Source organism: Sparus aurata, chromosome 6 (assembly GCF_900880675.1).
Source record: "Sparus aurata chromosome 6, fSpaAur1.1, whole genome shotgun sequence".
In the NCBI taxonomy this organism is placed as follows: Eukaryota; Metazoa; Chordata; class Actinopteri; order Spariformes; family Sparidae; genus Sparus; species Sparus aurata.
The window spans coordinates 37752126-37777775 of NC_044192.1; the positions used below are offsets into that span (position 1 = coordinate 37752126).

The 25650-nt window shown below is 40.4% G+C and overlaps 2 protein-coding genes across 7 annotated transcripts; both read left to right on the top strand.

Moving 5' to 3' along the window:
- Positions 1–1117: 1117 nt before the first annotated feature.
- zc3h11a (zinc finger CCCH-type containing 11A) lies at positions 1118–17072 on the top strand. 6 transcript variants are annotated; one of them, XM_030419443.1, is made up of 18 exons: positions 1118–1226; positions 1553–1630; positions 2814–2885; positions 3691–3838; positions 3932–4051; positions 4764–4887; positions 4987–5169; positions 5265–5330; positions 5455–5628; positions 5898–5975; positions 6082–6180; positions 6348–6407; positions 6522–7040; positions 7215–7291; positions 9842–10412; positions 10883–11055; positions 15052–15239; positions 15746–17072. In XM_030419443.1, exons 4-18 carry the CDS (start codon positions 3785–3787, stop codon positions 15954–15956), a joined length of 2697 nt encoding a protein of 898 aa, XP_030275303.1. In that variant the 5' UTR covers positions 1118–1226; positions 1553–1630; positions 2814–2885; positions 3691–3784; the 3' UTR covers positions 15957–17072. The 6 variants fall into 6 exon arrangements, with proteins under 6 accessions (XP_030275303.1, XP_030275302.1, XP_030275305.1 ...); XM_030419442.1 differs by having other exon boundaries at positions 1133–1630; XM_030419444.1 differs by lacking the exon at positions 1553–1630 and having other exon boundaries at positions 1149–1226.
- A 1000-nt stretch (positions 17073–18072) lies between these two features.
- Positions 18073–21260, top strand: LOC115582786 (oocyte zinc finger protein XlCOF8.4-like). The gene is made up of 2 exons (XM_030418999.1): positions 18073–18364; positions 20345–21260. The coding sequence occupies exons 1-2, from the start codon at positions 18178–18180 to the stop codon at positions 21118–21120; spliced, it is 963 nt and encodes a 320-aa protein (XP_030274859.1). The 5' UTR covers positions 18073–18177; the 3' UTR covers positions 21121–21260.
- The last annotated feature ends 4390 nt before the right edge of the window (positions 21261–25650 follow it).

The following is a 25650-nucleotide window of genomic DNA, read 5'->3' on the forward strand; positions in this document are numbered from 1 at the left end:
TTTCAAAATAACGAAAACGTATAAATGTCATTCAATCACAAACGAAATATTTGTTAATCCAGTTGGCCTACTTCAACAACAGAATATAACATTTGCTCCGTCTGAAGGCAATAATTCGTTGTATAGATAAGTTCGTATGCTCTTCCAACGTCTCAGCCTGACTGTCCAAAATAATCTTTTGCTATAAAATCGTAATAAATTGTATTAAAAAACCAACAACAAATCTTTGATTTAAAAAAAGAAAGTAGTGATGAAATGAATACCACCAGTATACGTATTACTCGTATTACCCCATGAAAGGTAGGAGTACGTTTGATTACTCCTCTTATTATATAATAATAATTTTAATAATAATATTATTAATAATAATGATGATGATGATGATGATGATGATTATAATTATTATTATTGTTATTATTGTAGTAGCAGTAGTAGTGGTCGTAGTAGTAGTAGTAGTAGTAGTTGTAGTAGTGGTAGTAGTGGTAGAGGTAATGGTAGAATCCTAAAATTTGATCAATGAAAGACGTCACCTTATAATTACTGCAAGTTTACCCAAGGACGTGACATTAAACCCGGTTTTACCCGACGTACAGTCTTACTGCCTCTGTTAATGTTTGTAATATTTGAATTATTAGTTTCAAGCAGGCCTTTACATAAACAAGACTGCCACATAAATGTTCCGAACATCAACAACACAGAGGCGTCATGCAGGCACATCCGCCACATGAAAAGTGGCTTCCACTGCTCCCTTGTGGAAATAATCTTGATTGCAACGTGAACGGTACAGGTGATAAATTAGCACATAATTGCTAAATTGTACCCACAAAGACAGCCCAACAAATTACATAGAAAATAAAAAATTAAATGATGCTGTAGATTGTGTTGTTGGATTATTATTGTTGATGCAATAATGATTCAGTATAATTTACTGTTTGGTCGTCGTGAACTAATAAAGTAGCCTACATTTCCTTCTGGATCATAGTGGGAGACAGCAAGTGGGCCATGCCACAACTAGGAGCACCGTGGGCTGTAAACTTTTAGAAGAGTTCTCGAATTTACAATATTTCCAGTTGACCCGAACGCAGCACACTTGGTGGTCCTCCCTTGTATTTTCATCTCGTTTGCTGCCGCCATTTTGCTTCAGTGCCGCTGCGGCAGTCAACGAGCAGGGACGGACTCTTGCCAACACCACATTTAAAAAAAAATATTTTTTTTAACTGAAACTGGTAATTAAGACTGCATACGTTGTTTTCACAATATACCTGCCTGTTACAGCGTAGTGTTAGAATATATAAAGAGTGAATACCACAGTGAAGACAAAATAAAAACTAACGATAAGGTCGCGAAAGATTGGTGGTTTCGGTAGGCCTCTGTTTTGTAACGTTAGCATTAGCTAAAATATTAACTGTACGATTATACTTTTTCAGTTGTTGAGCATATAACATAAACAGTGTTCTGTTAACACTTACTACTTAGCAAGGGTTACTGAAATTAACACTTTATTATTTAGGATATTTAGCTGACATTCTAATATTTGCCAATCTCTATACAGTAAGTCAGTGTGTTTCGTCATTGCTGGGAATCGCTCTCAGTTCGTTCCAGCTAGCTTTGGGCTACTTTTTATTAAACAGTAAGTATGTCATTGTTTCATTGACTGTCTTGGTTTATAAGCTTGACCATACATATCCTAAGGCAACATTGAAGGTGACCTGTAACATATCTTGTTTGCCAAGAAACGTCGACTGCAATCAGCTGTCGCAGATATTTTACCCGTAATTTAAGATGAACGACTACCGTTAATGTTGTGACCCTAGACAGATAGACTGTTTAAGTTCTACTTGTGTCGCAAATCGGTACATTTATTAAATGTTATTTTCGTGTGAATGCTATTTGGTTACTTAGGATTGCATTTTCCCTGTCCCTCAAGATGGAAGCCAGAGTTGTAGTTTTTCAGGCTGATCATCAGTTTCGAACTAAGTCCTCCATGTCTAGAGTAAATAAAAAGCCCAGGTCTGGGCGTCAGAAAACCGCAAATTTAAATGTTCTCTATTCTAGAGTAGATAACGCTACTTGAGCTTTGTAAACATGGGTTGATCTAGCAGCATATTGACAGTGAGTTTGTCAACTAAGCTGGACCTCTGGTCTAACCTAGTAAGCTAGAATTTAGCTTACTCGGATGTCCTTGGTGAGAGCAAATTGTCTAATAATGCTTTCTGTTCATCTTTGTTGAAATGTCTCATTTGTATTTGTGCAAATCTGCCTCTCTCTTAATAACCTCTTTTCAGTTCCATGGGAAGTGTTTTTGATTGATTTATAGGTTTAAAACCATCCTCTTGGCCCTTTGTTGGAATCCCTGGATATGGATAGCTTGCCCCCCTTCAGAATACATTGGCAGAAGATTTTTTTTTCTCTTCAGCTTTGGTAATCAACAGCTGAAAGTCTCTAGAAGTTTGAATGCCTTTTTTTTCTCTCAAGCCCATGAAGAAGCTGAAGATTTTTTTTTCACCCACCATCCAACCTTTATCCCCTTTTTTCCACATCAATTTAAGCATTTTTGGATCTATTTTTTCGTTTCTGGCTGTTTATATCCCCATATTTCTTTCTTTTCATTGGTTACACCTATTAATAAAAAATGATAAAAAAAAAAAATCCCCCAAAGACTCTATTGCACCCACCATCAGTAGTGTTTAGCAGTCTGGCGGAGATAATGATGTCTCAGAGAGTCTCAAAAATGGGATGTCGTAGGAAGACAAGTGTCTCTGGGCGACCCACCCCCCTTTTCCTCTTATCTCACGGATCAAGTGTTCCTTCAGGACTCCATACCACCACGGAGACACCCTGCCAGCAGTGCGTTCAAGAGGGAGACATCTTCTCAGCCACCTCAGGTAAAGGTGGCATCATGCTAAAAACAGTATCAAAACTGTCTGGTTTGTACTGACCGAATGACCAGTTGTGTAGTGTGTGGAGGCATAGTGACCATTTTAACTGAACATGTTTAGGAGCTGTGTCTACTTCCCACAGAAAAAACATCACTGATTGGTCACCGGGTCAAATAATCAATTGTGTCCCATGTTTTTCTGTTTTATTTCTTATATGATTTACGACTCTGAACAACATTCTGAAATATGGAGATTTTCCCTGTGTGCGCAAAGGGTTTTCCAGAACAAGCCCTGTCCTCGAAGAGATACTCAACTTTAAATCATGTAATCAAAGAAATAAACCCTCACACATAACTGCAGGCAAGGGCCTGTCAGAACAGTTCTACAGACAGAGCTTAGGTCACACTGAGGACATGTATGTTTGTCTGGAGCCCTATGGCAGACTGGGGTTCAAATTTGCACATGGTCAATTTCATCTCAAGTATCCTGCTGCCTTAAAATAACTGCTTCCCTTCTTGTCTTAGTAGTGCCAGTTTTGCATCTCATGTGATCATAATTTTTACATGTCTTTTGCATTTATGATTGCATTCAAAATACATGAATGAGTCAATTTTGTATTATCTAACTACAAGATATTGTACTTGATTCTAGTAAGAATCCCAAATGTACAGGTTGGAGCAAGTCACAGTATTTTGTATGAAAAATAAATTGCAGGTATGCCTTGTTGGTATTAATGTTACATGATACATGTTTGAAGTGATTTGATATTCGATTACTCCAACTCATGTGTTGCTTCATTCTGTGTTATCAGGGAGAGTCCTGTTGGCCCTGAAGAGAACCAGCTGCTGGATTTAAAGGTCATAACCTCATCCCCCCCGTCACTCAAGACGCATACCAGCATTACTATGACCAACCATGGAGATGACTGCTACTTCTTCTATTATTCCACCTGCACTAAAGTAGGCAACGTTTGAGCACAAAGCTACCATGTTAACACTTGGTTTGACCAGAAGAAAGTCTATGAGCCTTACTGTGTTTCATTTATTGTACAGGGGGACAGCTGCCCCTTTAGACACTGTGAGGCAGCTATGGGCAATGAGACCGTCTGCAACCTCTGGCAGGAGGGACGCTGCTTCCGTACTGTGTGCAAGTTTCGCCATATGGAGATCACAGTAAGAAATTTCGAACATGCATTTTAATATGAACAATGCTCAAAATGTTTCCTTCAAGCTTTGCCCATTCAAGGCTGTGTCTGTCTTGCATGGCTATTACTGGACTGCACTGTAAAAGCAATCGCATAACAAGCCAAGCCAATTCAGTATGCTACATTGCAATGAGTGAGGTTCACAAAAGACTGGCATTAATATAAACTTACATTAACAGTTACTACTCTAAAGAAGAATTTAAGTCCGTTGACTGTTGGTGAGTTTTATCTGTCTTTGTCCAGTAGATTTCTAAAATCTGTGATGAATCGAAATGCTTCCCTTGGGGATAAGGGCGATTGAAATATTGGCTCATTCTCTTTAATATCTGAGATAGATACAATTGAAATCTAAAGTCCAGACTCTACCATGTATTCAGGCCACACACTTGAATCATTTTTGAACAAACCTCATTTTGCTAGGAGAAACAATACCATGATTAATGACGTGATTAGTGACGTGATTTACTGAGTGCTAAACTAGGATCAGATTGTAAATATTTTAAAGGTCTTGAAACGATCTTATACAGTTTTTTTTACACTCTTTTGAATTCAGTTGTCCTGTCACATGTATTGGTGCCACTTTTATGGACACCTGATCGGACTCAATTGGGGTCAGCCTGCCTCCTCTCAGCTTGCTCTCTCTGCATGCTCTTACATGTCAATCTCTTTTATCTAAACAGAAAAATCGAAAGGAGATACCTTGTTATTGGGAGAACCAAGCAGCCGGCTGTCAGAAGCCACACTGTGCCTTCTTCCATGAAAGGCCCCGCTACATTGATGGCTCGTTTGTCCCACCTGATAAAAGTGAGTGGGCTTTATTTAAGCAACCAAACTAAGACATGAAACGTGGTTTTGCCATCCACTTTTGAAAGATGGTATTGGTAATTGATGGAATTCTTCCAGTTCAAAGCAAGAACAAGGAGCAGCCGCTTGAGGAACCAGCTCTCCCACCAGCTGCCCCTCTTCCCACTGCAGCCAATCCCCAGCTCAGAGGGATCATCAAGACAGAAGCTCAGGAGCCAGTTCCGAGTCCCACCCACCCACCAGTGGTGATTAATCCAGCAGATGATGATGAAGATGAAGATGGTGAGCTGGATTTAATCTCAGAATTACTTCTTTGTCTTTATTTTGAGAAAGGATATTCCGTATGGTCTTTACAGCTCATATGTTTATGTTTCCAGATCCAGTCTCAGAGGAGGGAGAGGACGGCAAAGTTGGGCCTTCTCCTAGAAAACTACACAAATCAGGTGAGACTGTTACCAGGGACTAAAGTTTGGAGTCATAATTCATCAGAATTTGTGACCAAAGCTACTATTCTCAAGTCGTGTGTGTTTGTGTTTGTGGGTGGGTGGTCATGTTGTGTCTTGACAGGTGATTCATTGAACTTTGGAGTGAGCACCCTAGAGGAGATCAGGCTGAGGAAGGCCCTGAAGGCCAGCATGAAGAGAGCTGGTTACCCCATCCAGAGTGCTGAAACCTCAGACAACGGAGAGAAAGAAAACAGACAGTCAATTTTTCAACCAATCCTCTATGAGGCGAGAGATGGTAAAGAGCATGAACTTGTGAGATTGTCATATTTCAGGGAGTTGGAAACCTAACTATTGACTAAAATGAAACCTAGAAAACTTGTGAAAACTCATGCTAGGTTGACTGTTGGATAGACAGCTATTGCTAATGTTAATAGTAGTAGCACTGTTAATGTCAAGCAGATAAAAAAAAAAGATTCTACAGTAATTGTTACCTTCAGTCATAAAGCGCAGCGAAATCATCAGTACCCTTCTCTTACCCAGCACATGGTCCCTGTTTTAACCCAGGTCCACTTATTTTTGAAGAGACCATGAGACCAAGAGGCAGTGTGGCTGAAAGGCTTGGCAGGAAGATTCCCCACTCTGGTAAATTTTTTCTCATGTTGCATGTTGTCAGCAGATATCAGTGCAGTGCTTACAATGATTATCATAAGAATTCAGATTAGAAGCTCATGACTTGTCCTTGTTGTAGATGGAAAAAGTGGAGAAGCCGTTCCACTGAAAAGGAGTCTGGCTGAGCGTCTGGGAAAAGTTGTGGACGGCGAGGAGCCAGTAATGCCCCCGCAGAAGGGTGAGTATGAGGACACCTGTAGCCTTTTACTTCATGCTGATGATGGAGGATGTAGCTTAGGTTGGAAAGAGCTATGTTCTGTTCATGTTGTTTTCATGTGGCTCATAATTTATAGTCTAGAATTAATTATGTTTATTGAATCAGTTCTCTTCCTTCGGCTTCTGTAGCTATGAAGCCAATTAAGGAAAGACTTGGATTGTCTGCTGGATCTGTTGCAACTCAACCAGGTAACAGATCTGAAGGACATGAGAGGTTGACATTGATTATTATTTTTGGAAAGATGTTAATTATGCAGAGTGATTAAAACATTGTTTGTTATTGTCCCTGGATTTTCACAACAGCTGAAACCAACGCAGAGCCAAAGAAAGCTCCTGAGCAGATCCGCATCAAAACTCTGGAGGAGATCAGACAGGAGAAGGCAGCAAAGTCTCAGTCCAAAGAAGGCCCTTCAGTCGGGGCTCATGAAATCAATAATACCAAAACCGCCAAGGGTGTGAAACGAGCAATCACCAATAGAGACCACTCTATAACTCACATCAAAACATTCTCAGAGATCCTTCATGCTAGGAAGAAAAGACAGGATGAGCAGCAGGAGCAGAGCCCCAGCCCCAAGAAAGCTAAGCACACTGTGGAGAACGCTCCAGGCAAGAGCCAGGGAGAGTGTAACTCAGCTGGGCCTTGTCATAAGGCCATAAATGTGGAAGGAGTCAGAGTAAAGACCCTGGAGGAGATCCGCAGGGAGAAGGCAGCAAGGCTGCAGGCTCAGCAGGCGCATGAGGCTGAAAACAAGAAGAGCTCTGATACTGAGAACGGTGCAAAGAAGCCTCGTCTACTGCGCATCAAGAAACTGGCTTCCCAAAGTAAGGCAGTGCTTGTCTTGAGCCTTTGTAGTTATGTTCCTTGTGTGTTGACACAAATATTGCATACAGTGAATTTTACTATCAGTATCTCTCAAATTGAATTACATTTTGAATTTGGCTCATCTGACGTACCATGTTGCTGAATTTTTAAAATGAAATTTCTGTTGATTTCAGCAGGAAACATCACAACAGAAGAGAAGAGTGCTGAAGCGACAGAAAGGCTACTGGAAACTTCCACTGTTTCTCCTGAGGTATGGCATTAAGACAGTGCAGTATTGGTTGTGGTTGCTTGTAGAGTCCGACCAATATGTGATTTTTTTTTTTTTTAGACCAATACCAATCTAAGAGTGGAAAATATGCCAATATTAGATTAGGGCTGCCCGATCAATCGAATTTTCATCGTCATCGCGATATGAACATGTGCAATAAACACATCACAAAAGACTGCCTGACACACGATGAATAAGAAAAATCATTTTGTTTACATGCGCCATGCATGCACCTTGAGCATGCCAACATTTAGCCTATCAGGGTATGGACGGGACATGGACTGAACGTAAAGTATGTTGCATTCTCTGTCAGAAAGACAACGAATTTGTCTTCAAAATAAGAGCTTTACATTGCACCCCATTGGAGTTTAGAACTGGGTTCTTAGCGGGGGGCTTTTAATTTGAAAGTAGCGACCGGTAGTAACTAGGGCTGGGCGATTATGCTAAAAATAATAATCACAATTATTTTGATTGATATTGAAATCACGATTAATAAACACGATTATTCACTGATTTCAAAAAAAGTATTTATTGAGCCACCAAAACTCAACTTTAAATATAACTTTTAGAAGAACAACCAGATAGATTAGTAACAAGTAAAAAAGTAAATGATAATATTTGTATGTTGGCGTGATGGCAACTCGTACCGCTTGTCCAAAGTGTTGACCAGTGTCTTGAAGCCTGGGTTGCTAACTGTACTGATAGGGCACATGTCCTCAGCTAGCATGAATGTCACAGCCTCCGTATCTCTCGCTGTCGCTGGGAGCTGGTGGGATATGGAGCGGCACTGTAAAGAGTGTCCTCAATGGAGGACTGTGTTGCGGTGGCGGTGGCTGTAGCTGAAGTTGACGCTCTTGGACTTTTTTGGGTCTTTTGCTCCTTCAATACTTTATCATAGACCACTTTATGGTTAAATAAATGTGTCGTGTTGCCCTGGGGTGCAGACACGACAGTGTGACAGTCTTTGCAAACAATCTCCTTCTGCTCCACGTCCGACGATTTGAAGCCAAAATGTCTCCAAATGACCGAAGTTGTCCTACCTTTCTTTTCAACTAAAGGCTCAGTCTGCTTTTCTGCCATGTAGTCAATCGCTCGTTCCACAATTGATCCACACACTCACTGCTGCAGCTGCAGGCGACACAGGTGCGTTCACTGTGCATTTACAGCGCGGTAATTTGCAAACATGACACGCGGTGGCACGTTAATCGTTTTTCTTCGATTACAGTGTTTTCATGATCGTGAGAAGCCAAAATCGAAATTGCGATCAAAATTCGATTAATCGCCCAGCCCTAGTAGTAACTTGCCGCTACAACAACAAGCGGACAACGAAGACAGCGACAGAGACCGAGGAGACGCTAGCGTCTCCTGGATCTCAGCGGCTGTCCAGTTGTTCATCATGACGTCAGCGGATGATGTGATGGACTGACTGCTGTGATCAGCTGTTTCCTGGTTTGGAAACTCACCGGCTGTGGGTCGCACCATAGACACATATAGACATATATACATAGACGCCTCATTGAGCGCTGGACCGTACGTCGACGTCGCCGCCATATTGGAGGAGGAAGCTCAGCCCTGTGAACTAATACGAGTCAATGAAGTGAACTTTACAGGGTTTTTCCTGCCATTATACGGCTTAGGCGCGGCGCCCAAGCATTTTTGCCTCCCGCCTAAGCAGGGTTCTCCCCAGACGGAGTTGATGACCGTCTGTCCATGTCTCCTCCCCTCCCCCCCCCCCCCCCCCCCGACTAACGTTGACGAGCGTTCGCATCTTTCTACCATACTGTCAACTTGTTTAATTAAATTTAAGTTTAAATAACTGACTTCATAATATGACTCAGAAATACTTCATTGATGCCCGACGAGAAACTGCAGCGTTACAGATGCTCCCATTCAAAGTCAAGAATATGCAGAAAAATACTACTACTACTACTACTACTACTAATAATAATAATAATAATAATAATAATAATAATAATAATAATAATAATAATAATAATAATAATAATAATAATTGAAACTATATATGGTGCATATTTATAATAGTAGCCCACTCCAACTTTACTCTTTTTTTTCTACTATAATTAAATGTTATTTTATACAATATCATATGTTAATGTTCTTTCATGGAGTATATCTCTGTTCTGCTGAAAAAAAGAAAGCAGGCTCACTGCTGTGGCAGTTTCTTATCTTCATTTGCAGACTGTAAAATGTTGTCGCCACGATTGTTATTACTAGTACATAGATCATCAAAAATCAAGCATAATGACCATGGATAGACACTTAATGTTGAAGTCAGACGCACTCTGCTGCACAAAGTACATGATGACACCATTTTAAACTCCAAACATTGTTTTCTGCACTATATCGTCTGTCAAATAAAGTTTTCATATTAGAACATATCGGAAAACAAATCAGCTGATACAGACATGCCCATGTAAAGGATCAAATTGGCAGACTGATAAATTGGTTGGGCTCTAGTTGCTTGTTATTCTGTTGACTTTGTGTGATTGGAATTCTCCTGTTTTTTTCTAGACAACCAACGCCTATGGTAACAGTGTCAAGGTCAAGACCTTTGAGGAGATCATGCGGGAGAAACGCTTTCGCAAGCAGGAAATGGAGGAACAGGACAAAGGCTCAACTGAAGCAGAACCCTGTCAGAAACAGACCGCTGAAGGAACGCTGAAGAGGAAGGTTCCTGCTAAAGACAGTCTTACGCCACCAGGCTCTTCATCACCTTCCTCCGCCACTCCGGCCCCTGACAATACCCTTCCAGACCAAAAGGTCCCTGTTCGTAAACTGATCCCCCTCAAATCCAAGACTCCTCTGAACAGCAGCAGTACTCCTTGTACCAGAGGAGCTGCTGTTACCTCAGTCCCTGTGAAGCTGAGCTCTTCTGCTTTTGAGGATGAGACTGAGTCTTGCTCACAGAGCCCCAACAGCTCAAGGGAGATCCCACACAAAAACACAAGGAGCTCCACCACATCTTCACCAGCCAAGCAGACCAGACCGGCTCCTCAGGGTCCTGCTGCAGACACCCCTACTGCTGAGAAAACACTCAACAGTAAACACAAGAATTCTCCAGAACACACTACAGACACCAAAGGTACTGCACCTTAAACTCTTGTTAGTGCTTCATTTTGCAACCCATGTTTCTGTCAAAGATTAAGGCGGCTCAGCTTAGACTTGGATAGGCAGGAAACGCAGGCACCTGTGGGGAAAGACCTGATTGTATGTTTTAGTGCTGAGTGAAGAAAGGTCATCCATGATCTTTCTGTCAAGATGGGAAAGTGCTGTGGCTCGTTTGTATTTCTTAACCAGTCACAACAGTCTTAGGCAGTATTAAGCCCAGGGTGCAGCAATGGTGCCCCCTCTAAAAGGTAATATGCAACATGCAGATAGCAGAAGGGTATGAAAAACTTGACTGGAATAATCAGTCAATTGCAGGCTTATACCAACAGCCTGCTTCCTGTGTGTCAGACTAGTACAAAGGTACATCTTCCACAAGAATAATAGAAAGGGAAGATGAAGAATTTAACGTATTAGTGATATATAATTAATTCTTTGCTTTTTTAGTGAGGCCCAAACTGAATGTGAAGCCGTCTGTCGTGAAGCCTGCGGTGCAGGTGAAACCAGGCCAGAAGAGGAGAGGAGCAGCGCGGTCTGCTGTGGCTGCTGTTAAACCTCTGAACAGTGCCTCCACACTGCTGGAGGAGCCACTGCAGGGGACGACATGCAGAGACACACAGGTAGGCTGGCACACTGATCATATCATGTTTCTTAAATGATGTTTCATGTCTGTAATTAGTTTGATGTGGCACATTTTTTTGTTTGCTTGTATATTTCCAAGTTTTTCCTCTTTTCTGCATATTTCACTCATTTTTATATTTATCTACCTGCATTTTTTGTTTCTCAAAGAAATTTTTATTGAGTTTTTACACAAATATAAAGAACAAGCATAAAATGAGTACAGGGAGTTTATAAAGTGCACAGTCAACACATAGGTCGAGAAAGATGATCCTGTTCATCCACAGTAGGGAGGAAAAACACAACAACATAGAACAAGAGCGCAAAACATGAAATCTTATCTAGCCCCTCTACACCTCCTCCCCCCTACACATCATTACCTAGCCAGACTCATACGTAGAGGAATAAACAGGACAAATTGACCAATTGTGCTTGATTCCTGGAGTAGAACAGGTAACAGCTGGAAGTCAGGTTTAACTCAAAGAAAGTAATAAAATAAAATAAAATAAAGAAGTAAAAATATATATTGATTATGAACCCACAGATGAGCCAAGAGCAGGCATTGGAGAGAGGGCCAGTTTGCGTTCTGTCTCCATGTCAACAATATCAAGTGTACAAAGTGTGAGTGAGGGATCAAGTCCCTAGGTAGTTTGAGAATTATGAAATAATTCCAGAAAAGGTCCCCACACTTGTTGAAACTTGTCTTTGGAGTTAAGGATTGAGTAATGTATTTTTTCAAGGTTTAAACAAGACATGACATCTCTCAACCATTGTGTGTGGGTGGGCAGGGCAGCATCTCTCCACATAAGCAATATTGCACGTCTGGCCATGAGAGAAGCCAAAGACAGAGTTCGCCGTTTAGCTGGGGTCAGGCGCACATCGACCTCGCCCGTGGTTCCGAAAAGAGCGAGCAGAGGGTTCGGTTCCATGTCCAAATTTACAATTAGGCATAAGGTTTGGAAAACTTCCCTCCAGTATTTCTCAAGGCTAAGACATGTCCAAAACGTGTGGATAAGTTAAGCCTCCTCTCTCTTACATTTGTCGCAACTGGGATCTGCATCTGGGTAAGAGCAAGATAATTTGGTTTTGGATATATGGGTCCTGTGTACAACTTTGAATTGCAACAAGCATTGACGGGCACACAGAGAGGTTGAGTTAATCAATTTAAAAATTGCGTCCCACATGTCCTCTGACAAAGATGGATTCAGATCTTGCTCCCATGCGAATTTAATGTTGTGGATTGGGGCCTGCCTTTTGCCTAGCAGTTAATTGTAGATAATAGAAATCAAACCCCTGCGAGATGGCTGTAAATTTAGAAGTGCATCATCATTGTTCACATCAGGTGTCTGAGGGAAGCTTGGTATCTGACAACGGAGAAAGTATCTTATTTGTAGATACCTGAAAAAGTGATACTTTGGGAGATTTAACTTTTCAGCTAGTTGCTCAAATGATACAAAACTTTTATCTATGAAAACATCCCTGAAACGCTCCATACCCAAGTCTCTGAGAGGCAAAAATCAGAGAGGCCAAAATGTTTCTTGAACTGAGCCCACACCCTCAACGTATGCCCGACAACTTGATTATCTATGAGCTTATTTGGTGGGAGAGGAAGTTTAGATCCAAGAAGTGCTGGAACTGAAAAGTTTTTAACAGGACCCAATTCCAATGCCACCCATGAAGGGCAGTCAGATTGATTGTGAAAATGTGACCAAAAATCAAGACAGCGGATGTTGGCTGCCCAATAATAAAAACGAAAATTAGGCAGTGCCATACCTCCCCCTCCCATAGGCCTTTGGAGATGGACCTTATTTAGCCAAGGGTGCTTTCCTTTCCATATATTGGATGATATAACAGAATCTAATGTATCAAAAAATGATTTAGGAATGAAGGTCTGTACTGATTGTAAGACATACAAAAATATAGGGAGAATATTCATTTTGATGGAGTTAATTCTGCCAACCAAGGACATAGAAAGGGGCAACCACTGCGTCAGGCACCGTCTTGTGTGGTTTAGCAAAGTAAGAAAATTTTCTTTGAAAAGACTCTTAACTATAATACCAAGGTAAGTGAATTTATTTTCCACAATCCTCAAAGGGAAGTTGGAGTAGTCTGATGCTGGCAACCCCTCACTGACAGGCAAAAGTTCTGATTTATTCAAATTTAATTTGTATCCTGAGAACTGGCTAAAATCATTCATTAGAGACAACATGGCGGGTAGAGAGCTATCTGGACGTGAGATAAAACTTACCAAGTCGTCTGCGTATAGAGCCACCTTATGTTCTACTCCATTCCTCCATATACCAGAAATATTCTTGCAGCTGCGGATTGCTATCGCCAGTGGCTCTATGGCCAAGTCAAATAGTAGGGGGCACCCATGTCAGGTTCCCCAATAGAGGCTAAAGGGTTGTGACAGCTGAGAGTTGGTAAGGACCGAAGCAGTGGGGCTTGAGTATAGTAATTTTATCCAGGTGATAAAATTCAGACTGAAGCCAATTTTTTTTTAAAGTTTCAAATAAATATGCCCACTCTATCCGGTCAAACACTTTCTCTTCGTCTAGAGAAAGGACACATTCAGGAGTTTCACCAGAGGGGAGATATAAAATGTAATAAGTTCTCCAGTCTTCGGGCCAAAACTTTAGCCAGAATTTTAACATCAACATTTAATAGAGATTGGCCTATATGATGAACACTCCGTCGGATCCTTGTCTTTCTTTGCAATAAGGGTGATACATGCTTCATCAGATGATGTCGGAAGCTTACTCTACTTGAATGAGTCGGACAGCACTGTGCTAAGCTGTGACGAAAGTAGTGAGGAAAATGTCTTAAAGAATTCTGTGGGAAACCCGTCGGGTCCCGGGGATTTTCCTGACCGCAGCGAGGAAATAGCTGCATCTATCTCCTCTTTAGGGATGTAACGGTATGAAAATTTCACCCCTCGGTAATAGTGACCAAAATTATCATGGTTATCGATATACCGTGGTATTTTTTAAAATGAGATTTATATTTAAATATATTTTATTATATATCAAAATAGTCCAAATCCAAAACCTTAAAAAAACACTGCAAAATCAACATTAAATAATTATAAAAGAATGTATCAAAACTGTGCAAAATAGGTCATTTGCTTTTTGTGATGAGGGCACATAAGCAGCCTGTTTTTAAAACGTGTCCTTTAATGTCTGCGTTACAGTGGTAGAATGAGTTGTAGTGGCAGCAGCACTCGATTGGCCAGCAGACCCTCTCTGTGAAAAAAATGAATGAAAATGTCATTATTAATTATTACTGTCACTGTTACTTAATACTAAGGGTGCAACCAACAGATCCCAAAACTCACAATTTAGATCACATCACTTTTGTGAGGAACAGGTTGGATGGAGCTGAGATGAAAGTCAGTCATCTCAGTCAGTTTGTGTTCACTAACTCAGTCCACCCAGTACGTGTTTGTGTCAAATCCTCCTCACTGCAGCTCTGCATCAAGAGAGCGTGGGAATGTTTAGTTGATTCAGAAAATTATCCATTAATATAATATTGTTAGAAATTTCAGAGGTGTGTTTGGAGTAGTAACTCCTGAATGATCCGAAGCAACCTTACCATCCTCCATATGACTCTTTGCTTTGAGTCCTCTCAGCTGATTAGCTAACAATGTCCCAGATTTTTCACCCTGGATATAGAACAAACTCTTACCCCTCGAGACCTGGCGGTCAACAAGATAAGTTGAGGCCAGATTAAATTTGGTTTGAAGCTCCACTCGCGTTTTACCTGCATTTTTTTAACCACCAATTATTTTGCATACCTCCCTTGTTTTTGTATTTCCCACAGTTTATTTTTGCATATATACTCAACATGTCCTTCACACATTAACCTTTTGTTAAACAGACATACTAAGATTGTTTTTCTCTGTTGTAACTTGTCCTTTTTGTCTTTGTCTTATAGTTAAATTGTCATTCAGTTTAAATATTGTAGGGCTGTTACTGACCTCCAGTGACTTCTATTGTCAGGTGTTCCCATCTTCCAGTGCAGAGGCTCAGCTGAGCTCTGCTGTTCCCTGTAGTCCCAGCACTTTGTTGGACTCGGGCTCTAGCTCCAGCCCACTGAGAGAGGAGCTCCAGACTGTCCCTGTCTTCAAACATGGTCTGAACCAAGAAACCAAGCCGACCGTCAGAGAAGCCTGTACAGTCCCCCAAAGGTAGATCTTAATACCTTAACTTTAAATATAATGAACACTTACTTCTTGATAATGTCAGATTCATGCAAGCAAATATCTGTAGGCGGGTGTGGGGATGCCCTTTGGCTTTCTCTTGCTACATTTAAAAAAAATGTTTTAATGGAATTTGTATAATTTTGTGATCACATAGAAACCAAGATATTGCAGCATACCACCATAACAGTTGACCTTGAAATGTTTGGTTGACACTAGAATGTGTACTCAAATATTTTGTCACTCTCCAAGTGAGGAAAGTGAAATTTTGATTTAGTACAGTCAATCGGGCAGGCTTCCTGAAATAAGTTACTGTTTAATGTTACAAAAAGTCTCTCATACATCAGTTTTTTATTTTGTCCATACCAACTTTTCCATCAAACATGTAGTTTGTAGCAAATTTAGACAATTAAAGGAAGGCATTCTGATGTTTTTCTCAGGAATGATATGAATGCAGCTCTTAAGTAAATAACAAGCCTCTCTGTACATTTCAGCCCAGTGCTGAAGACTCCCACTCAACCCAAATCACGGAGAACAAGCGTAGCTGCATCCACCTCCAGCGCTGCTGCCTCCAGCTCTGCTGTGGATGACTTTGAGGAGCTTATCAATGAATTCACTGAGGACCATTTGGAGGGGGAAGACGTGGACCCTGGCATCGGAGAGGATGACCTGCTGCAGGAACTGTCAGAGATGATTGACAGCTGAGGGCTCCATCAAGCACAATCACAGCCCCACCGCAACTAGTCACCCACACCCATGTCTTGTTACTATATTTCCTAGAATTGAAGAACATCAGTAACTATCTTCCATGGAGTGTTTTTTAATTTCGTTTTTCTTAAAAGTTGAGCTTATTTTAAGCTTGAGGTTCATATTTTTAGTTCTTTAAATTGGAGACATCTACTCTTTAATTTCTTCCCCATTAGATTACCTGATGGCACAGGGATTATTCCACAGGGATTAGATGTTTTATTTTTATTGTTCCTGGTTTGTGTTTTATATCATGTCGTTCCATGATCAGCAGAACATTTTTCAGGCTCCTAAAAGTGAAAAGGAGAAAAAGCTGTGAAGAACATCCTGTCAGGAACTCCTGGAAGTTAAATGTTGGCAATGATGAATGTATCACCTGAGAGAGAAGTCATTTGTGTATACTGTGTATGCAAAGGGAATGGCAAGCTGATTATAGAAATAATGAATTCTGCTGCACTTAAAGTAGCCTGCCCTCAACTACATGTTTATTTTTTGAATGTCTGTTAGTAGACAATACATCTGTTGCCAGCTAAATCCCAGATTAGGACATTAAAATCAATGTTACTTCAACTATGACCCAGACAACAAAGCTCAGGTCAGAATCTAAGAGAACATTTCCAAAGTTCATTGGTCTTTTTACCGTTTGGTTGTTTTATCCATCAGGTATACGTGGTCTATAGATTTTCTTATGGAGTGCACCTTCTGCCTGTGACTTTCCTTAAGTGGTTTTATAACGTTTGATTTTAATGTGTGTACTTTTTAAACCAGTTCTTTTATTCAGTGGGCATACTTTGAAACAATGAGTCTTGGATAAGTGCTCTCTGGTATTTGTAATGAACACCTCAGGGACTTCTGAAGTTTATATGTTCTTTATATAATTGGCAAACACTGTATTTCAGTTCTACAATGCTGTCTTCAGTTGCCTTTTTCTCCTTTTTTTTGTTGAGAAAAGACACTGATTTTTGGTCTTAATACATGTTTGCTCTGTCCTGACCCTTGCCCACAAATATACTGTTCGAAGTGACTTGTACAGATTACCATGTAAATAAATAAAAAAAATGCTTCTAATGACCAGCAGGATCAATAACTGACTGATAATTTAAGACAGATGTTTTTTGTGTCAGCTTTGATGACCGACACCTGGGCCTGATGTTGGGAGTATTACAGAAATGTATAATTAATTGTTTACTTTTAACTGCCTATGTTATCTATTTAATATAAAGAATAAATCCAATAAAATTAGACATATAAGAATTGGATCAACAGCAGCACAAACTGTAGCCTCATCAGTCACCATGCTGTTGAATAAACACCTCTTTAAAATGGTCTACAAAAATGTAAAAAAATAGCCTTCATGAGGACAGGATTTACTGCATCATTTTACTGCATCAATTTAAGCAAGCTTCACTTAATACATTTACAACAAAGTGTTTACTTTGGGGTAATGCTATAATTGTTCTGTCCTCTTTATATCAATGTCATTTTACCTTTCGGTAAGTCAACTGGTGCCAGCAAGGGGAATGCGTTTGACTAGATTAACTGCATTCTTGAAAAGTGTGGTTATTCCAGAGGAAAAAGAAAAAGAATATCTGATTCAAGGCTGCATTAAGTAACTAGTGGGCAAATACTGGCAAAGGGCCATTTTTCAAACCCCATGCAAACCCCACAATAACCGTTGTGTGTGTGTCCCTCCCCTAACACATTTCTGAGAAATATTACAGCCTCTTACACTGTTGCAAACTCTTTGAGGGAGACTGGGAGATTGAATTTAGAAATAGTACAGTAGATTTCTAATACATTAATTGACAGACCATAATTACATTGTTACAAAACAGTTTAAATTAACAGTAGTTCTGTTTAAACAGAATGTCCCGGTCGTTCCATATATTGTTATGAGATTCTCTGTATTATATGAATACATATGTTGTCATATCCAAGTTTCCATTAAGTACACTGAACAAAGCATACTACTGCACATGGCGGCTTGAACATACTGTATACCACCAGTCTTTGGAAATGCAGCGCTGTATCGTCTCCTGTCCAGCAGGATGCGCTCCAATCCACCACAGTCACATGCTGAGCACTGACAGCCAGCACGCAGAAGCCGGTGTGCTTTTACTTCCGGGTGAGTGGATGTAAACAGAAGGACGTTCCGCCTCTGGAGACAGCGGTAGGTAAGATGACCAAACTGGAGCTGTTGAACGTGTTTCTTAACGACAGGCTGACAGCGGCCGCCGAGGAGATTTTTGGCGCCATTAAAGACACGGTGGTGGAGTACCAGAGCGAAATCCTCCGCTCCAAAGAGGAGAACGAGCGGCTCAAACGGCTCCTCAATGTGGCCGTCCAACGGCTCCTACTGCAGCCAGGTGAGGAGCAGCAGCTGCTGACTGTGCTGCTTGTCATCGATATGCACTCAATGTCACACCAAACCTCATTCAAAATATATCCGTTTTTAACGGGGCTGTGCTCACGGAATCATGGAATCGTGCTGACATCAGCCTGTGTTATAAGCATCTTATGTATTGTAATGAATGGAAGAGGACAGTAAAACTGTAAAAGAAGCTGAGCATTAAAGCAATACCAACAGTAATAGCCTAGTATTAATAATAAACAGACGTATTCAGCGGCCAAGAATCAGGGTTTGTCTACAATGTGTAGTTATAATCTGACAGCAATGAAAATGTCTCCGGCTGAGGAGTGATTCAGTGTGATAAAGTCCTCTGTCATTAGTTATTGTGCAGAAATCCTCCAACAAGATAATGGGGTTTACAAAAGACAAGCAGTTTAACATTTTCCAACATCCCACTGTCATTTTCACTGCTTTACAGCATGTATGTCTTGAGGTTAGATGGACAGGATGACTTGAGACCTGAACATTGTGCATCTCATGTGTTACACTATTGCGGTGACACTGATTGTGATATTTACTTTCAGTCTAACTAAATACAGCCTTATTTCATGAACTTGGTTCTGTGACTGTAATATTTGGCTAATTTGACAAATACAGTCCCGTGGTCATAATAACAAATAATTAGAAAATCATATCATACATAATATTAAATTATATATATATATATATATATATATATTTACATATATACATATATACATATATATATATATATATGTATGAAAAAATAAGTAAACAATGGCGGCACAGTGGAGCAGTGGTTAGTGCTGTTGTCTGGGTTTGAAGGCCTTCTCGTGCGGAGGTTCTCTCTGGGTGTACGAGGCAAAGCAAAAATCGAGCGTTCCAGAGTATAGGAGCTGCTATCTCAAAGCAGAGTCTCCTTTTATTTATGGCCTCCTCAGTGGACTTGAATGACATGGCAGCCGTAGCTCTTTAATAAGCAGGTGTCTTACAAGAAGGTGATTACTACAAATCTTGAATTGGGTTCTGAATGTGCAGGGGCTGCTGGTGTAAATACACGCATAAACTTGGCAGCAGCATTTTGTTGAGCAATATCGTTCAGCTGGTAACATAATCTTACAACAGACGTAACCACAACATGTATTGAAAATTACCCCAATGTTATTATTTCTAATGGTCTGTTATGAAAAGCAGGTAATTCCATTAGTACTCATCCAGGAAACTTCAACTAGAGTCTCTCTTTCTCTATCTCCCCCTCTCTCTGTCTCTCTGACCTGAACAAAGGCCTTTAATAAAAGGTGTGACGTACACAGCATTTATTATTTGTTTCTGATGTGTTCTTACTTTCCGTCTTTAGTCAAATAAAAGGCTGTCGCAGCTTCTTTGGTCTTGTTCGGTGAAGCAGATGCACCAGGTAGCAGAGCAGTGGACAGTTAGCCTGTTTGCTCCACTAACAGGCCTAGAGATACTTTTGCAACAAAAAGCGTCTCTGGAGAGTGAGTGAAGAGTTCAGAGTGTCAGCCGAACAGCTTAAACACAGCGGAAAGCAGACATTAGTCTGTGTGAGTTAACAGAGTTAGTCATTAAGAAAAGTGTTCACCTCTTATTGGTTGGCTGTGTTGTTATATCCCTAGTGGTTAACTCTATAAAAAATAGACATTTAGTGAAATTTCTGTAAATGTATACCAGCTATTTTGTAACTTCTTGTTTAAAAATAGAAGAATACTATCATCTAATAATGTTTGTGTTATTTCCAAAGCATTTTGAGTTATTGTATTAATTTGGGAGTCATTTCAAAGAAATGTCAAACATGTTACATGATAATAACCTAGTGTTTACCATGAAATTTGCAGATCTGTAATGTGTTTCCAAAAAGTCTTGTCGGTCATTCCAGTCCTAGACAGAGTGATACCATATGTTCATACACCTAGCACGAGATACACTCAGAATGACTGTGATGTTTATGACCTTTCAGAGCCTCACTCTGTCCAGCCCCAAGAAGATGGTCAGCGCTGTGAGTCTGAGTGGAGAGGCAGTGTGGACCTGCTGCCACAGATTAAAGAAGAACCAAAACTCCCAATCATTCAGACAGATTGTTCACAAGAAGAGAGAGACTCTGATGAAGGAAACTGCAGTCATGTCCAACCACTACCGAGGCCACATCCTGCTCCAACCCAGACTGTGTGTGGCAGACAAAGTGTCTCCCCACCTCCGCCAACATCCCAGGAGATTAAGGCGGAGAGTGACAGTGAGGACAGCAGGAAACAGCAGCCAGCCAACAGCGTACCATCCTCCATGACTGTTTATTCACACTGCAGAGCAGCTCAGAGCAAACAGACTCAGTCGGTTAAAGGGTTACTTCGCTCAAATGGAAAACAGAGCACACACATACTGCAGATGAAGAATGTGAGATCCCTGAAGCCCCCCCCACCTCGCTCCTCTCACCCAAGCCAGAGCATCCAGAGGTGGCACAATTGTAAAGAGTGTGGGAAGGGCTTCAGCTTTGCCTGCCAACTGGAGGTCCACATGCGCTGGCACACCAAGGAGAAGCCGTACAGCTGCGCAGTGTGCCGAAAGAGCTTTACTACAGTTAGCATGCTCAAGAGGCACCACCGCATTCATACGGGGGAAAAGCCCTTCCGCTGCCATGTCTGCGGGAAATGCTTCAACCAGTCAGCACACCTAAACACTCACTTCAGGCTCCACACTAGAGAGAGGGCCAGCTGGAGCCGAGCACCACACTCTAAGTGAACAAAGACTCCCAAGAGGAAGCTAACCTGACCATCTGTAAACTCTGAAATGCTTCAAGTGGCTAAATTTCAAACAGTGTAGAATAATGTTGTTTGACTGTGCGTCTTGTCTGTTGTGCAATAAAGTGCTGTACATTAAGATTTATTATCCATTGATTGTGTTGTGAACACTAAAAAATTACGAGGATAATTTTAACATTTTACCTGCAAGGTTTTTTTTGTTTGTTTTAATATCTATATATTTATTTATTTATTTATATTTTATTTATTTATTTATTTATTTATTTATTTATTTATTTATTTTTCTAAATCATTTTTATTAAATTTTCCTTGAATGCATGTTTATAACAACTGCCAGGACACAAAGGATTTAATCCAGTACATAAAAAATTTAAATAAAAATCAGTAAATACAAAAGTAACAACAATACCAAGATTATATAGAATCAAAATATATCAAAGCAATGCAGGTAGAATAAAATAACCATGTGAGAAAAAAAAAAAAAAGTGAAATTGAAATGGAAATAAAACAGAAAAAAAGGCAAGAGACAAACAAACAAACAAAAAAAGGGGACAATGAGACACATATACAAACACACAGGAAGGGACAACATAAAGAGGAGGGGAAGGATTGGGGTGGGGGGTCCAGTTGTGCATTTAATTAATAGTCCTCAGCCAGGGTATAGATATAGAGGTTCAGCTGGAAGTTTATCACTCTAATTGAAGCCCATCTAATTGCTTTACAAATTCAATATTCATCCCATGTCTTATAAAAGTTCTGAAGAGCACCATTAACAGTATACCTGATCTTTTCTAATTTGAGATTACACATGATATGTGTGTGGGTGGGTGGAGCAGCATTCTGACAGTTTAGTAAAATCAACTGCCACGCTAGTAAGGAGGAGAATACCAAAGCCTTGTATAATAAATCAAACAAAGAGGACCAGACTCGATCTAATTCAGGGCAACCCCAAAACATGATATAAAGTCGCAAGAAGCATTTTGCATCTGTCACACAGGGGGTCAATGTGTGGGTACATTTTTGTCAGGGCAGTCTTACAATAATGTAGGCAATGCAAACCTTGAACTGGATAAGACTGTGACGTGCACATATAGATGAGGAGTGTAAACCATCCAAGACTGCATTCATAATGTCATCCCAGATGACAAAGCCAAGCTCCTCTTCCCAGTGCTGTTTTGTAATAGTTAATAGTGCATATTAATTGAAATGATGTATTCATAGACTTTGGCCAGCCTCCCTCTTTGAGAGTGTAAAAGCATGTTAATAATATGATCAAGATGAGTTTTAGGTGGAAGGGAGGGAAAATCTAGGAACTTCTTCCTAATAAAATCCCTCACCTGCAAGAACTGAGGAAAAGGAGACCGTGGCAGATGAAATTTTTCTTTAAGTTGTGTGAAAATGGTGAAGACACCATCTATGTACAAGTGCTCCAGTTGTTTGGTTTTTATATCTAAAATTTACAGACATGTTGCATGTTCCATAAACTGGTCGCCACAGCAAAATGAGCAGAGAGACAGAAAGGTTGTAGGTTATTTGGAAGTGGAAATCACATTAATGATTGTCCTCGGCATTCCCTCCCATAAAAACTGACCCAAACAAACCCTTCTTACAGCACATTCTGACTTGACTTGTGTAACATGACAAAACTGTCTGTTTTGTTGCAGAAGGTGTCCCAGTAAATACTGACAGTGAGCCAACACACGCAGTACCAGAGCTGGAAGTGGCTTTTCCTAGATGGAACACAGTCATTATATTTGCTTATATTTGCAGGTCAACATATCTGCTGTGATGCAAGAAACGTCTGTTTACAGACGCACTGCTGCCAGGAATTCTAGTAAGCAACATCTATCTTGGAAAAATTCTATGAAAGTAAGAATGGAGGGCAGCAAGTGAGGGAAATTGAAACAGGACAACATGAGAGTGACAAAATAGAACAGGAAACAACAAGACATGAAACATGATTATTAAAGTGGTCTAAGTCTATGAGGAGGAGAAAAAGGGGAACTGAAATAACCTGACAGGTCATGACAAATTACAGTGCCTGTAAAAAGTATTCACCCCCTTGGATGTTTTCTGCTGTTATTGCTTTTATAAATGGAATCATGGTCACTATACAAAAAATATACAAAACAAAAAAAAAATACTAATGTTAAAGTGAAAACAGATTTTTGTAAAATAATGTCAATTAATTAAAAATATAAATATATATAATGTAAAATAAGTGACTGTGTCAGTATTCACCCCCTTCAAGTGAGTATTAGTACCTTTGGCCTCAGTCACAGCACTGAGTCTGTGGCTAGGTCTCAATCAGGCTTACACATCTGGAAACTGCTATTTTACTCCATTCTGTTTTACAGAACTGCTCAGCCACAACGTTCACGATGTTGTCTTTAAATCTTTTCTGTGAAGCTTTCGCTGCACACTTTTGGTCATTGTCTTGCTGGAAAATAAATCTCCAAAGTCGTAGTTCTATTGCAGACTGAATCTGGTTGTCCTCCGGGTTTTCCCTATTTTTTGCTGCATTCATTTTACCCTCTACTTTTAGAAGCCTTCCAGGTCCTGCTGCTGAGAACCTTCTCCACAGCATGATACTGCCACCACATGCTTCACGGCGGGGAGTGAGTGTTTGTGGTGACGTGCAGTGTTTGGTTTACACCAAACATTGTCTAGTCTGATGGCCAAAGAGTTCCATTTTGGTCTCATCAGACAAGGAACATTCTTCCAGTGGACTTCAGAGTCTCCCACACGCCGGCAGGTGAACTCTATTTGAGATTTAAAGAACTTTCTAACAAAGTGGCTTTTTTTTAATACATTCCCATAAAGCCTTGAATGGTGATCTCCATTTCACTAATTGTGAAACTACTAGCACCGACTGGCTGAACCTCTGTTAATTAGGTTGGTTAATTTGAGGGGGTTGAATACTTATGCAGTCATTAAATTTACATTGTATATTCTTAATTAATTGACATTACTTAGTAGAAATGTGTTTTCACATTAAACATTAAAGAGTTGTAAATTACTGATATATCAAATACACTGCATTTAAGCTCCTACATTACTGTACCCTAATCGTAATCTATGTCCTTGAAACAATTTCTCAAAGTGTTCACTTAATGGAACCTACTTGCTATGACCTGCTTAGACCATATAAATAAATCTTTTCGCTCTTTGCCCTGTCATTAACAGGTACACCCTGCAGCTGTAGTCCATCACCATCCTTACCATGTTGTCCCAAGCGATGACCTGGCTTGAGAACAGTTCATCAGTCATCCTCAGATTCATGAAGAAGAAATAGCTTTGGTACTGGCTGACAAAGCTCGTTGGTCTGTGTCTTGACTTTCACCTCATGACAAACAAGACCTTTATTGTCAGGGAAGGTTGCTGGATCTGGATTTTTGGGCCACTGGTCTTGTTTGCAGAGCAAGAAGCCTGGTCCTGAAAGCCAGCTTTCATTTTTTCAGAATGCTTCAATGGTCTGTTCTCTTGAGACCTCATCAGTGGGATTTAGAGTGGTATTGTTGATGTATCTCCACCATGAAGTCTGAGATTGCTCCAGGATTGCTGAGATTCTTTTAGCCACAAAAATCTTGAATCTTGTGCTTTCACTGTCCAGGTATTTTAGCACAGCATTGCTATCTGAAAAGATTGAGTCATGAAGTTCCAGTTCAAGGTCTGTCTTTAAAAGCTTGTCCATTTTGATTGAAACTGTAGCTGCAGTCAGTTCCATTTTTGGTATGATTGGAGACTGCAACGGCGCAACCCTTGTCTTTGCCATCATCAGGATGGATTAAAGTGAAACTCTTGCCAAAAAGCAACCGAGGCTTTATTTGGGATTGAATATGAGTCAAACCTTCATGTGAAAGCATAATTACGACGAAAGAGGCACTTTTAAGATTTACCGTAGTTTCGGTTTCGGGCACGTTAATTTTGAACGGGAGTGCATGGGGCAAGACATGCTAGCATCAAAATCGCTATTTTTAGAACACTAAGAAGGCTCGACACAGTTTATGAAAAAGAAAGACTACTACTGCCCCATGCACTCCCGTTCAAAATTAGCGTGCCCAAAACCGAAACTACTGTAAATCTTAAAAGTGCCTCTTTCGTTGTAATTATGCTTTCACACGAAGGTTTGACTCATATTCAATCCCAAATAAAGCCTCGGTTGCTGTTTGGCGAGAGTTTCGCTTTAAGTTTCAGTAGTTGCAGTGTGTAACAGTAGTTGGCTTGCTGTTCCATTGTGACTTCACTTGTATCTGCAAAATGATGCAGCTGAGCAAAGACTGGTGCAGCAACTGCTTTGTCTTGACGCATCTGTCAACCCCAAATTACTCAAGCTGTTGCAGACCTGAGTTCTACTTTTCCTATCTCTTCATGATATTTTCCAGCAGCTCTTAGTCCCAACCATAATTTTGCTGGCATACATCCTGCAGGATTTTTTCTGCCAGGCAGTATTACTAGAGCTATAAAGCTTGAAGATGGAACTAATGAGGAAGAGCAGTCCTCTCCTAGT